The sequence below is a fragment of the Eurytemora carolleeae genome, unplaced genomic scaffold (assembly GCF_000591075.1).
Source record: "Eurytemora carolleeae unplaced genomic scaffold, Eaff_2.0 scaffold1047, whole genome shotgun sequence".
NCBI lineage: Eukaryota > Metazoa > Arthropoda > Copepoda > Calanoida > Temoridae > Eurytemora > Eurytemora carolleeae.
In genome coordinates this window covers 110,766-125,953 of record NW_019397387.1, presented here as the reverse complement: position 1 = coordinate 125,953, position 15,188 = coordinate 110,766, and the positions used below count along the sequence as shown (strand labels likewise).

The 15,188-nt window shown below is 32.0% G+C and overlaps 1 protein-coding gene across 1 annotated transcript in view; it reads left to right on the top strand.

The window, feature by feature from the left end:
- Positions 1–6,374: 6,374 nt before the first annotated feature.
- LOC111714019 (adenylate cyclase type 6) overlaps positions 6,375–15,188 on the top strand; it is a 66,131-nt gene continuing 57,317 nt past the window's right edge. The window contains exons 1-2 of the mRNA XM_023489017.1: positions 6,375–7,191; positions 11,860–11,970. Of these exons, the coding sequence (XP_023344785.1) occupies positions 6,691–7,191; positions 11,860–11,970 (612 nt within the window). The 5' untranslated portion in view covers positions 6,375–6,690. The remainder of the gene's footprint in view (positions 7,192–11,859; positions 11,971–15,188) is intronic.

Below are 15,188 nucleotides of genomic sequence, written 5' to 3'. Positions count from 1 at the left end.
GATAGATAGGTAGATAGATAGATAGATAGATAGATAGATTAATAGATAGATAGATACAATTGAAGTACATACAAACATGCAGACATACAGTTCTGTACAAAAGATATGTCCGATCATAACTCAGGAACCCTGAACCTACTTTACCTCAAATGTTGATTTGGCAAACTTGGTAGAACTACGGGAATGTTCTTAGTCTGGTTTAAACAGTCAAATTGAGAGGTTTTACTTTTATAAAAATAGTTTAAATTTTCAGACAATGCTCGGTGTCACTTATATATATAATTCGGGAAGAGGAAAACATCAAAATTATCTTTTTTAAAAGAGATTTTTTTGTCCCCAGGACATGATCGGGTTGTTACGATCAAATCTCGGAATTTTTTCTATTGCGAAAGTTTGGTGTTGTCTGGGTTTTTATATTGATCTACCAGGGGTTGTAATCTGGCAGCACATTCATCCATCCACGCTTCATTCATTCTGAGAAGAATTTGACAAGATTCCAGCTGCCTAAGATTCTTCTTAGGCCTGAGAATATAGAGTGCAGGAATCCTTCTGATATACTGGAATGAGGCCCGGGTGCCAAACTGATAGGAAACATCACACTCATTGCTCCCTAACATTTGTAAGCCCGGATTGGATACCCCCAGGTACCTATAGCTGGCAACCATAGACTCTCCCTGCTTGTCCACCATTCCTCTCTTCATCGTCATTCACTTGGATCAATCCCACTTGAAGCTTCTTTCTTGTTGAGCAGAAAGCACTCACCCTTTCGCTGCGAGAGTTGTTGACAGCCGCCCCTCTGTCCTCCTACATCCGTCAGGTGGCCATAACTGCTAAACCAGATGTCGGCTTCAGATGTTTTTGAAACCACAGGTTTGTGTGGAGTACGGGAATCGAACCCGTGAACACCAGTCTGGACACCAATCCAGTTACTGGCTGTGGACAAGTGTGCTTAACTTCAGTGATCTAACGAGAACTGGTGTCACACACTCTCCACGCCACCCCACCAAAGTCTTTTCCACAAACTCTCATTTTCAAATATATCTTAACAACCTTAGATATTTCAAGCTATGACTTCTGTTAATTCAAACAATTAAAGTTTGAAATATCAAAGGATTACATAATTTGGTTGTAGATGGTATTAGAAAATTGGGATTTGTTGCAAAGACTCAATTCCTATGAATACATTTGTGAAGTTATAATTTGGATTTATGTATTGTATTTATATGAGGAAAAAGATTGATTGATCAGAATTCTCTTATTTTACTTTCTATATATTTGAATTTACGAATTTCAAAATTTCAATCATTTTGGATATTCATGCTTAAACAAGGAAATAAAAATGATAAAAGCTCTGAATTTTCTTTTTTTCAAAATTTACAAAAAAATCCGGGTTTTTGGTTAAAATTTTAGTCCAAGGCTTACACCATCATAAAGGGATTAGAAAATTAGAGTTTGAGGCGATTATTCGAGAAAGAAAGAAACAAATAATACAAATAGATAGAAAGATGGCCTTCTTTGTTTAAATCTTTTTATTCCTCTGAATCTAAAGTTTTTGTTAAACCTTTTAGTTGAAGAGTTTTCATCCCAAAAGAACTAACTCCTCTGCAGTAGGGTTTTTGAAATTCGGCAGTTTTTTTCTGCATCTAGGAGAGAATTTCTCTCTCATGCTTGATCGAATCATTTTGGTTTAGAAACAAGATTCAAACCAACTTTTGGTATGAACTAACAATTTCGAAAAAAATATTTTGGAAAAATTTTTGAATCTTATTTTATTCTAAGATACCAGTTGTTGGCTGATGTTTGTTAAAGTACGGAAAAAAACATCTGTATTTTTTCTAATTCTTCATTTTTACAGGGTTTCATTCAAAGTTACTTTTTTACAGGGTTTCCTACAGAGCATGATGATATAATAGTATACAGGGCTCCCTTTGGAATTTATTTCTTTTTCGNTGTAAGTATTTTTAGCGTTTACGTTGATGCCATGTAGGCGAGAAAAACGGGAAAAGTTGTATTAAGCTATTAAGATCTAGATCTTAAAAGCTCTTTACACTGATATTTTTAGGATACTTCAGCATACAAAAACTGTTCTACTGTACTGAAAGGGGTCTTATTTCTTGTTATTTAAAGGGACTGTACACTTTATTTCTTGTTATTTAAAGGGACTGTACACTTTATTTCTTGTTATTTAAAGAGACTGTACACTATATTTCTTGTTATTTAAAGGGACTGTACACTACATTTGTTTTTATTTAAAGGGACTGTACACTTTATTTGTTGTTATTTAAAGGGACTGCAGACGTAATTAAAAAAGAGTAGAATGTCCTCATTCACAAAGGTATTCTTTCACAATGAGGAATTCAGTGTTAAAGAGAAACAGCAACAAAAATAATCAATTTTCCGAGAGATAAATTAGAATAACTCATTCATCCTCGAACTAACTAAAGTTTAAAGGATCCTGTTGTGAATCGAACATGTCACTATATATTGCCGTTCATTTGATAATACATTTAAGATATTGCATTTTAAACCTACTTTTTTAAATATGCTTTGAACATAGATCTTGCAGGGATTTATTTCAGATTTAATTTAGCAGGGTCTTCCCAAGTATTATGTTTGTCAGGGTTCCCAATAAGATTTTTGTTTATCAGAGTTCCCTTTAAGATACTCTAAAGCCTGGTTCCCACTGTAAAATGACGTCCTGCACGAGCATAGTGCTTTCTACTGTATTTACTAGGCCATTTGTGAGTGATGGAGAAACACAATGTTTTGGTGCAAGTTTATAAACTAGTCTGGAGAATCATAGTTTGTTAAATAAACAATAAACATATTAAATACTCGGCTTCACGCAACTATTTCAGCTCTTCTGTCTAAATCGTATTTCGCAGAGTTTTCTGTTTAGATTTGCGCATTTCAAAAATTATAAATGTCAATTTCTTTTGCGGGCAAAATATTTCATATTTAACCATACAAAAATCTTTATTTGGATCACGTGAGTTGCCAAAACAAATTGGGCCAAATCATAACTAAACAGTAGACATTTAAACGCCTAATAATTGTGAAAAATAAAAAAATCCTAGAATTTCTCCGGAAATTTTAAAATTATTTTTTCCTGTTTCGATTTAAGTAAATATATCTATCGAAAATAGACTTTGGAATATCAAATGAGTCAATCCAATTATCTTATCAAATTTTCAATAATCATTTTTCACCTTGATAAAGTTTAGTCGGTTCAGATTTGTTTAGCTGATAAAATATATCGGTTTGTTCAAGTGATGTATTAGAGTCTTTATGTGTTCAAATCTTCGATCGTTAAAGTGTTCAAGTGACAAGTGGCAAGTGACAAGTTTTAAAATATTAAAGTTTCTAAGTGTTCAAATGTTTAAATGTTCAAGTGTTTAAATGTCCAGTGTCCGAATTTAATGAATTTGTGCCGCGTTTCAAATCCGCCAAGAACCGGTTTCAATTGAGCGCCGGCTTAAATCTTGAAAAAATTGAATATAATCTTGAGTGGAACCAACCATATTTGAGGGCGTCTCAAATTCTTTAGATTCGGCCTCAAGTGTTCAAGCATTGCAGTGTTTAAGTAATCATGTGTTCAAAGGTTCAAGTGTTTATATGTTCATATTCAAGAGTTTATTTGTGTTCAAATGTTCAAGTGTTCTAGCGTTAAAAAATCAAGAATTCAAATGTTTAAGTTTTCAATTATACATTCTCCTTTCTTCTACCTTCTCCTATTCTCCTTCCTTCTACCTTCTCCTATTCTCCTTCCTTCTACCTTCTCCTATTCATCTACCTTCTCCTATTCTCCTTCCTTCCACGTTCTTCTATTCTTCTACCTTCTCCTATTCTCCTTCCTTCTACCTTCCCCTATTCTTCTACCTTCTCCTATTCTCCTTCTTTCTACCTTCTCCTATTCTCCTTCCTTCTACCTTCTCCTATTATTCTACCTTCTCCTGCTTTCCTTCCTTCCTCCTTCTCCTATTCTTCGACCTTCTCCTATTCTCCTTCCTTCTACCTTCTTCTATTCTTCTACCTTCTCCTACTTTCCTTCCTTCCTCCTTCTCCTATTCTTCTACCTTCTCCTATTCTCCTCCTTCTACTTTCCCCTATTCTCTTTCTTTCATATTTTCATATTCTACTTCCTTCTCTCTCATGTGTAATGTCTCGCCAATGGTAGTTTTCTGGTGTTAATTAAGATCTATCTTGAGAGTCCTTGAGAAGGTGCCAACCCTATATAAACTATACTTCACAATATTTGTTAGAGTTTAGATCTTGATACTGCTAGTTAGAGTTTATATATCAATATCCTGTATCTTGATACTATTAGTTAGAGTTTATATATCTATATCCTGTATCTTGATACTTTTGATACTACTAGTTAGAGTTTATATGTCTATATCCTAGATCTTGATACTATTATAGGTAGAGTTTATATATTTCTATTCAAGATCTTGATACTATTAGTTAGAGTTTATATGTCTATATCCTAGATCTTGATACTATTATAGGTAGAGTTTATATATTTCTATTCAAGATCTTGATTCTACTAGTTAGAGTTTATATATCTGTATCCTAGATCTTGATACTAATAGTTACTAGTCTTTATCCTAAACCTTGATACTATTAGAGTTTATATATACCCTTAGTTCTTTCGAGTGTTCTAATATAATGTTGAGGTTAAACGGTCTATCAAGGGGTTCAGGAGTTAGGATCGGACGTACTAACAGACAGACAGACACTCACAAAGATGACTATTTTGAATATATTGATATTACCTTTATAGTATTCTATGTCATGCTTAACTAACTTCCTAATAAAACAATTTACGTTTTACTAATTTAAATTGTTTTTTTTTAAATACCCATTTCTTGCCATTTTCAATAGAGGTTGAACAAAAAGTGTCATTCCAAAATTTAAAGGCATTTAAATTTTCTTTAATTTCCCTCGTAATTAAGGGATGTAAATATCTGTAAATCATTTAAAGGGACTGTAAGCGTAATTTTAAGTGACCCTCTATGAAAAAAGATGTCAATGCCCGATTTACAAAAGCGGTGTCTTATCAAGTATGAATTAGATATCCATGTTTTTGTTTCATTAAACTATTTATTTAAATGTGTAGTTTGTCTGTGAAGTGACTTGTGCATTTCTTGCTTGTAAGAAACAACGGAGAAATTATCAGAATTACCACATATAAAAAACCGCTTTTTTGATCAGATTAAGTAAATCAGACACTGCCCTCTTTGCATAAAGTATCACTTGAAATTACGCATACAGTCCTTTTAAGAGATTTTTTAATCGTCTAAAAACTAGATTGTATTTTATCCTGTATAAAAGTTTTGAGCTGCAGTACACATTCAGACTTTTGTTTACCTTTCTTATACTTTGTTGTTTATTGTGTATCAAATATCCTGAAACCTGTTCTTCCAAAGGCTGTGTTTTAAAAGTTTTTTTTTATATTTCATTAAAAATCCACGAAAAAAAGAAAATCTTCTAAACTAGACATTTGTGCAACTATTTCAAAATAATGGATAATCCTAGAAAAAGACGTCAGAATGCAGTTTTCTCTCAAAGTTTAAGTTAAAGTTTTCCTTAAAAAAGCAAACCCACTCAACATAGAACTTCTACACCATACTAAGAACGTTCTTCCATGGTTCTACCGAGTTCTTCATTTAAAATTTGAGGCAAATCGGTCTAAGGCTTCAAGTGTTATGATCGAACCTCCAAACAAATAGACAGACAGACAAACAGAGAATATCCGGAAATTCCTCCTGAACTTGGTTTCTTGGTTAGGAGAGGTATTTTTTTGTACCCTGTAGGAGTTATATTGTTGAATCAGGGTGGAAATAAACCTGGAACCCCCAACTTTGGTTTACAAAAAAAGTTTACTGCGGTTTCTGGTAGGAAACCAACTATATGATACTCATAACTAAGTTTTGTTTTTCTTCCTTCCAGAAACTGCATTACACTTTTTTAAACAAAGATATGTGGATTCCTATTGGAATTTTTGGTTAAGTAAAAAAAATTACAATTCCCCCCNCCCCCCCGTTTACTATAGTATTTGAAAACAACTGAATTAAGTATTTGCATTATGCTGAATAAAAATTATCATTTTCCCCGAAAAATTATTTTAAAAACTTTCCCTTTAACTTAGATAATGTGTATTAAAGAAATAAGTTTGTACAATAACCAACAATGTTTCTACTTGGTTCCTCTAAATATTTAAAATAGGATAAAGGAGAAAACTGTTTTTTTTACAAGATTTTATAGAAAAGTTTAACTCAAAATATTAGGATGTTTTTATGAATATAAAATGAGGTGGTTTACTATTTATCAACATCGTACATAATTTAAATGTTTTTAAAAAACTTGAGGTTTTCAGAAACTATGTAGAATGTTCTGAAAAGAAGGAATAACAAAGCTGTGAATTATAAATAAGAAAAAAAACAGTTTAAAAAAAACTATAGTTTTATTTGATCATGAAATCTGGAAAGAAAATCTAATCCCAAAATTATGTCTTCTAATCGGAAAAGTTGGATAAATTTCTTTTAATTTCCGTTCACTATCGATACTCTCCAACAGAGAAAAATTGAGAGATTAGAGGAAGGAGTAGATCAGTCCACCCCAGCATTAATCTTAAATTTCAATTCGTTTCTTGTCATTCTTAAAGAAGAAAAACCTTGAATACAGAGAATGGAGAAAAGTGTGATGTCTGATCCACCGAGTGGATCCTTGGCACAATCAGAACCTTCTACCAGCTCCTACCTAATTCCGGAAACGCCAACTCAAAACCCGTCTCCTACTGTGCAATTTAACTCCTTGAAACCTAAGGGAGAACCTAAACTATCCCGAGCTCCAACCCTGGACTCAAAACCCGTAGAGAAGAACGGTGTGAACTGTTCTAAACAGGGTGTCAAGAAAAATGGGACGGAAGATTTAAAAATAAATCGTCAGGAAACAAGCGGAGTGGGAGGCCAGGGTGTTGTGAAGACAGGGGGGCCAGGGGAAAATGGGTCCGACCCCCTGGCTATCCACAGGGGGGCAGGGATGAAAAGAAGTTCAAGTGAAAATGCCACAAACTTTACTCGAGATCTTGAAATATCAGTAGATCCGGATCAACATGTGATCAAACCCTGGAAACAAAGATTTAGTTTTAGACAACCCCGGAGACAGAACACCACGGATACTATTCAGGTTTTAATTAACTCAACATTCATGGAGTATTAGAATTAAGGAGAGGGAGATAGGGTTTGTTTACATTTATCTTAAACATATGTTAAGAAATAACATTTAGTAAACAATGATTGCAAAGGCCCGGCTCTCCTATCCTGCTCAGGATCGAATACCGGGCTAATTATTAGTAGTTATAGTAGTGATCGTAACAAACCCTAAACTCCTCTCCTTAATTCTATCCATTGTCTTGATCCAACTGAACACGTGTAAACATATTTAATTCAACAGTACACAAGATTCTCGTCAGTGTAGGCTTTAATAATACATGGTGCCACAATAAACATGAAAATGAATATACGCGACTTGAAGATCGTCTCTGATGTCTGTGCAATGATAACGTTTTTGCAGAAAAATAGTTTATTATTTTAGTGTTTCAAATGGGAAAATTGTAGGTTCTTGAATCAATGCCGCAAGTATTTCTAAGAAAACGACGAATAAATAAATAAATAAATAGTTTATTATGATATAAATCCGAGGATTAACATTCATATATAAAATAAGTAATACATTTTAAATTTGTCATATTGGTAAAAAGACTTTTTCTTCTATTCAGTAGTCTTCAGATATAAGGTATACACGATCTTTAAAGACACTGTTGTATTAAAAGGGTCACCCTGTATAAAATAGTTTTTTTTTTTATATTCAATTATTCATATATATTTATCTATTCTTTTCGGAGAATTTGTTATGTTTTCAAATACAAAACTACCTTTTACTTCAAAGAAAAAAAACTTCCATCGAAAAACTTGTTTCTTTGGTCTCCCCATAGGGAGTGTTCGCAAAAAATGAAAGGGGGTATAGGCTTACGGCGAAAAATAAGCGCTTTTGACCGCTACTAATCTTACTTCTGTCTGTTGCGTCTATAAGGAAAAAATTGTTAAAAACGACTTATGCTGAAGAACGTAGCGTCCATACAAATTCAGAAAGTTGCAACATTTAACTCGGATCGTAAAAAAATCAATTTAATTTCAAATAATTCAGATATTACATTATTTACAACCAATATCCATCGATAATTTTTCGACGCATTCGTATATTGTTCATATTTCATTATATTTTTTTATTTTCTATGATCTGATAGTTACTTTGGAAATATTTATTCCTGTTTCGAGGGTTTTTGATAATGAAGACGACATTTTCATATTATCCAGGAATGTTTGAAAATCCAGCGCCAGCGAAATATTTTTTAAAAACAAAATCAAAAATATTGTGAAATATTAACTACATATGGATGCGTCGAAAAATAATCCATGACTGTTGGTTCTCATATCTGAATCATTTTTTTGGAATTAACTTGATTATTTTACGATCCGAGTTGAATGTTGCATCTTTCTGAATTTGTATGGACACTACGTTCTTCGGTATTAGTGGTTTTTGACAATTTTCTTCTTATAGACGTAAGAGATAGAGGAAAGATTAGTAGCGATCAAAAGCGCTTATTTTTCGCGAACACTCCCTTTAATGTAATTTAGAATATATGTAACTCAAGGAACCTTGTTTCTTTGATCTAAACATTAATGTTATTTAGAATATTATATTTAATTCAATGAAACTTGTTTAAAATCATCGATCATTATTCTCACAAATTTTTATTTTTTCCTAGGTTTACATTTCAGTATAAAAAGTACATTTTCAGTTTTTTTCAAATCCAGATCTAACCAGATCTAACCAGATAATAAAAAAGCAAGGATTCCTTCAACTTGTTTGTTTAGAACTTTCCCCGATGGGAAATTGTACATTTTGTAATTTACCACTTTGGAAATCGTACATTTTGGTAGTTGCCACTTTAGAATTTGCACATTTTGTAAGAAGCCATTTTGAATATTGTAAATTATATATTTTTTTCTTTGTTGATTGGAAATTGTTCTTCTTCGTAATTTTGCCCATGGTAAAATTTTATTGAGAAGTTTTTTCCCCGCACTGCGTTCCTTCTGAATTTTAAGTTTGAAAACTAGAAAATGAAATCATTACTGCAACACGACTGCAAATTGCACAGAAAGCAAGTTTGCAAATTTAAAAATAGAAAATTTTCCATTGTAGAATTTCTGATTGAAGTAATATTAGTGATACAAAGTTGTAAAATCAAAATAATTTTAATTTTAATCTAATTTTAACGGCGAACATGTGCAAGTGGGGATAGGTTATCGTAAAAGTATAAATGTGTCCAATGAGGGGGGGGGGGGGGAGCAGAAACCATTCCTACCCTGGAGAATACTTTTTTTCAAGTTTTTATAATAAAAGAATTTCGTTTGATGTTTATCCTCCTGAGAATTATTCATGGTTGTAATTTTATCCTTTGAAATTTGTAAACTTACAGAACATTAAATAAACCTTGAAGTACGGTAAGAATTAGTTGTACACTGTACACTGTACACTGTACATTACTTATTTACGTGTTTTAAATGTTCATGTGGGATGTAAGTTGTATTATAGAATTGGTAGAGAATTGCGTCAGTTTTACATGCAAAAAAAATGCTCGACATTAATGCGTCATTACTAGAGTCATTATTTCAAATTCTCCAAATATGTATATATATATATGCCCCCCCTTAATCAGGCTAGGGGACCTTGCCCCCTTGCCCCCCCATAGCTGCGCGCCTGGTATACACAGTACATATAGGGTGGGTGCAAATATCACATAGAAATAATATCATAATATCCTACAAGAGGAAATCTTCATGAAACATCACTTGTAATTACATCTGCGGTCTACATACAGTCCCTTAAATATACATACAGTCCCTTAAATATACATACATACAGTCCCTTAAATATACATACAGTCCCTTAAATATACATTCATACAGTCCCTTAAATATACATACAGTCCCTTAAATATACATACATACAGTCCCTTAAATATACATACAGTCCCTTAAATATACATACATTCCTTTAAATATACATACAGTCCCTTAAATAGCGAAAATATCATAAATTATCACTTTTCTGTTTATCGCATTTTATGTAATATGTATAATTATGTTAACAATACCTATGTATATTGCCTGCCTTCCCCCGCTCATATTGTAAAGCATATCATTTCATTCATTATACAAAAATATATAACACTAGGGTCTGAGGGCGCTTCGTGCCCATTCTCTATTTTAACTTCTTAGTGTGGCTCTATCTGTGAGCATCTTTCCTTTGTACAGTATAAAATAACAAAAAAAAGATCGTGGATTTTCAAATATTTTTTCGCGGATCTATTTATAAACTTAACTTTTCTGGTTGGGTGCCTGTCTGTTTGTTTGTTTGGGTGTCTGACTGCTTGTATCCAATAAACGTCAAAACGACTGAACAGATCGGGCCCACATTTTGTGTGGGACCTTAGATGACCCCAGGGAAGGTTTAGGAATGATCAAAATTTTAAAAATTTGTGTTCAAAAGTTTTTCTTTTTGTAAAATTTTGAAAATCCGCAAAAAAAATATTATGAAATTCTCAAACTTTTTTTATTTTGTTTTTTACTGCTCACAGATGAATGAAGCCATAATTAAAAGTTGAAAAGAAGATGGGCGCTCTAAAAGGCTATTTTTTTTAATTTTACAAAAATCAAAAGCTTTTTTATACAACTTTTTATAATTTGAGCATCCATAAACCTACCCTGGGGACATGCAAGGTCCCACACAAAATTTGGACCCGATCGATTCAGCCGTTTTGATGCTTATTGTATACAAACAAGCAAACAAACACACAGAGAGTCAAGCAAAGTATATAAATAGATATATAATGCGAAAATATCTGCAAACAATTCCATTTTGATTAAATTTATCCTAAACAAATAAAAAAAGCCATTTCAAAATCCCGAGTGATTATTTTTTATTCTTCAAACCGGGTGTGTTTTCTTTTTTCTGCCAGTCTTAAATTATTCCCGGGATTAGAGCTCTGACAATATTAAAACAAGGTGATAAAGTGTAGTATATTTTAATGCAACAGCCTTGTGTTGTTATTTTTTTTTACTTATTTTTGTTTATTTGAGGTTAAAGTTCAATTTTTTATTTCTTCACGAAATTAGGGGTTAAGTTTCTTGAATTTGATCCGAAAAAAAATACGTGAAAAAATGCTTTGACCCTAATCATTGTATAAGGGGGCTAATAACATAATATATATATATTCTTAAATAACACCTAGAATGTATTTTGTTTAAAATTTATTAAACATTATCTATAAAATATTCTAGTTACTTCAGAAAATGTGCAGAAAATATTCATAAAAATTTACAAGAAACCCGGTTTTGCAGAGACAAAATGTTGCTTACTAGCCTTGCAACAATTGAGAAACTTGTTATCCCATGGATTTAGAAATTGCACAAGTAAAAGTGCGGGAAAATAATTAATCTCAAAATTAAATAAACTGTTTTGTATATTTAGTCTTGTTTAAACAAACTCCCTCGGTCCTTTATTAAATTCAGGTGCCATGAATATATTTTCATTAAATCCTGTATGGACTCAAGGATTTTCAGAATTATAATTTTTAAATGTTATTACAGATGGAAACTTTTTAATGAATAAAAGTATCTTTAAACTGCTGATTTGACTACACCCTCTTAAGTTCATCGCGACGTGCCAATGGCGCTTGCAATTTCATCTTGAATTCCATTTTTGATTCTAAACTATATTTTATTTTAGTCTCCTGTGGGTAGTCGGAAGGATTGCCAAAGATCTGCAAGTATGAGGAATTCATTACGGAACTCAAGTGCTAAATCATCAACCAATCAGATATCAGAGAACGGTGGACAGGTATACAGGGCCAGGGGTAGTGTTGCGAATTAGATATCAGAGAACGGTGGACAGGTATACAAGGCCAGGGGTAGAGTTGCGAATCCCTAAAAAACAGTTTTATTAAACTTTGCGATATCTTCATCCTGAAAAAAAAAATTGAAAAAACCGATTTAAAAACGATCGTTGGAGATGTTCCTTTTTGCATCGTTTTGCATCGTTTTTTGCATATATCTTCATAATTTGTCAGTGTCAAAATTTGACATAGCTTAAATGGTTTAAAGGGGCTGTGCTTGTGATTTCAATTGGGACTCTTCATTTTTTGGACTGTTTGAGTGTCAAAATAACGGTATCCTTACACGCTTTGGCTGATTAAGAGTGCATGAGATATCCATAACCTTCTCTTTGAAAATTCATTATTTTTATAGTTTTGTTTTCTTTCTTAAAATGACTTGCACATTTCTGCTACAAAGACAATCAAGGATATTTCCTGAATTAAAACTTTTCACACTAAATAAACGATGATATCTTTAACATTATTTATCATGGAAAAATTTACAGTTTATCGAACATACTCCTCTTTCATAAAAAGTTTACAGCAACATTTATTTAATAGACATAGTTCACGACAATCTATGACAAAAACGGGCACATAGATTCAGTCTTCTTATAAAAAGTAAATTTTGTAAAACAGGGTCGACTTTTAAGTGTCGCATCGCCTTGGGCTTTGATCTTGCCGCTCTAACTCACTTATGCTTTTCTGTAGCCCTTTACCTTAACATTTTAGCACTATAAAGCATTCCATTTTAGCTTTTTAGTGATTAACAAAATGATCATAGATTTTGTCTTGAGAGCTTGCAACCTTTAAATCACAGTGTACGGTGTATATGATATTATTAACTATATTGTCACATTCATTTTTTTTCTTTTTCTTTTTAAGGATTAAATACTATTATTAATAAACCTATCTGCTGACTGAAAGAAGATTAATTTGTATTCATATATATATATATCAACGATTGCTAGACGTGAAAAAAAATACTTTTTCCTTTTAGAAAACTGAAAGTATAAATCTCAAACTGTGATTTATTTCAAATCTGTTTTTAATGGATTATTAGAACTTTTCCTTGGAAAACAGATATTTTGAATTGGGTAATATTTCACTTCGTTTTATGTCACAGTAATTTGGATTTAAACAGAAATTATAAAGTGAGACCCATAAGCCTTTGGGTCAATTGGAAGATTTAAGTCCAGGTTATAATGCAAGGAAAGTTCATTGCAGTTGCGTGTACTCTGCGTATATATTGAAACCAGTTCTCTCTGGGCGGAATTTGTAAACAAGAATAGATGCATTTAGTGTTCGTGTAGTATCCGAGGAGGTTTAACGTATTACATTTTAAGAATTTTGATAATTCACAAAATAGTTTCCTATGGCCAGAATATTTCAATGATTTTTTATGTGAAAGATGGATCCCATGTCTGGCTTCGACATCCGTCTTTTGCTTACATTACCGCCCAGAGACAGTACATTGCAGTACAAAAGATGCGTACACCTCTGAAATAACTTTCCTTGCATTACAACCTTGATTTTAGTAATCTTATATGTGTATTTGATGTTGTTTTTGAGCAGATAGTTTTACTTCAAGTAGCTAAAAAATCAACTGGGTCTGAGTACACTGCACATTGCTGGATTTCATGATTGTTGGACTTTCATAACAATTGAGTCTAAAAGTCGTCTTCCTATTACACCGTTTTCTGGTTCTGACTGCACTAAAGAAGATTAAAACCAAAAAAAAATTATGAAGATAAGGAAAATACTATTTTAATTCTTATGTTTAAAATAAAATAAAAATAAAAACAATTTAAATTATTTTAAAAAATATATATTTTTACAAAATTTAACATCGAATGGGAGATAATAAAAAAGAGTAAATGATATGAAAAATGAATGAAATAATTCCAATAATAATAAAAGATTTAATGAGAAGTAAACATAAGCAATAGGGTGAGAAATAAAGGAAAATAAAGATTAAAAAACATAAAAAATAAAAAAGGTTATTTAGTTATAATTTAAGGCCCACATAGGGATGGATAGTTTACGCATTTTTGAAAAGGATCTTTTCGTTTAACGAAAGATTGTCGTTTTTAAGTTTTGACGATCATTACGGCCTTTTTAAGACAAAATACATTTAGGTCTTTCGAAAGTATTCAGGTTATATCTCTTGATCAAAGAAATATTTAAGACAATATTCAAAAACGTATTTTCCTGAAAAAAAATAGAAATTACCTGTCATAAAACTTAGATTTATTAGCGAAAATTTTTTTCTAAAAAAATATCGTTTTTCAAAGTTCAAAATAAGTGGTTCGTTTTTTTCTTAAAACAATACGATCGTTTTGTAAAACAACTCTACGCCTGCGTATGAGAAAACAAAACTTATTTGGAATAAAATTCACAGTTTTTTAGACTAGCTATTAAGTTGAATTAAATTCTTAGTTTGAAATATCTAATGTATACGGTTTCAAATCTAAGTTTGCGGCAAAGACTCAATTCCTTCACTTTAATTGAAGGTGAGTTGGTTAAGTTTTTAGATATAAATATACAAGCCTTTTAGGGCGCTTCGCGCCCATCTTCTATTTAAATTGTGAGCATGTTCTTTTTGTTTACATTTTAAAACAAAGAAGAAAAAAATTTTGCGGTTAAAAAAAGAAATTCGTGGATTTTCAAGAATTTTTTTTTTTACAAAATTAAAAACCTTTAAAACACACTTTTTAATTTTTATAATTCATAAACCTTTTTATAATGTTCTTTTATAGTTCAATACAGTAGTTGGCGATTATATCAATATAGTAAATACGACTTTTTTATCTAAGTTTTGATTGTTAACAAGCTTTTTTCGACTTACAAGTTTACGGGAAATTAAAGAGAAGCATTTTGATAGTTGATAGCTTCCATGTTCAATATTTACGTGTATCCATTCTGCTTAAAATCAAAATAAATAAAAAATCCAAATTTAAATCGAAAGTCGTCTTTATTGTATTAATATATGCGACTGTAGCAGAAGTATCCGATGTGGCCCAAGCCTTTCAGTCTTTAGATTTTCCGGTTGCCCGTGTCCATCAGTCTTTAGTTTTTGCGGTTGCCCGTGTCCATCAGTCTTTAGTTTTCTGGTTGCCCATGTCCATCAGTCTTTAGTTTTCCGGTTGCCCGTGTCCACGTCAAACTAACTATCCTATTCTAT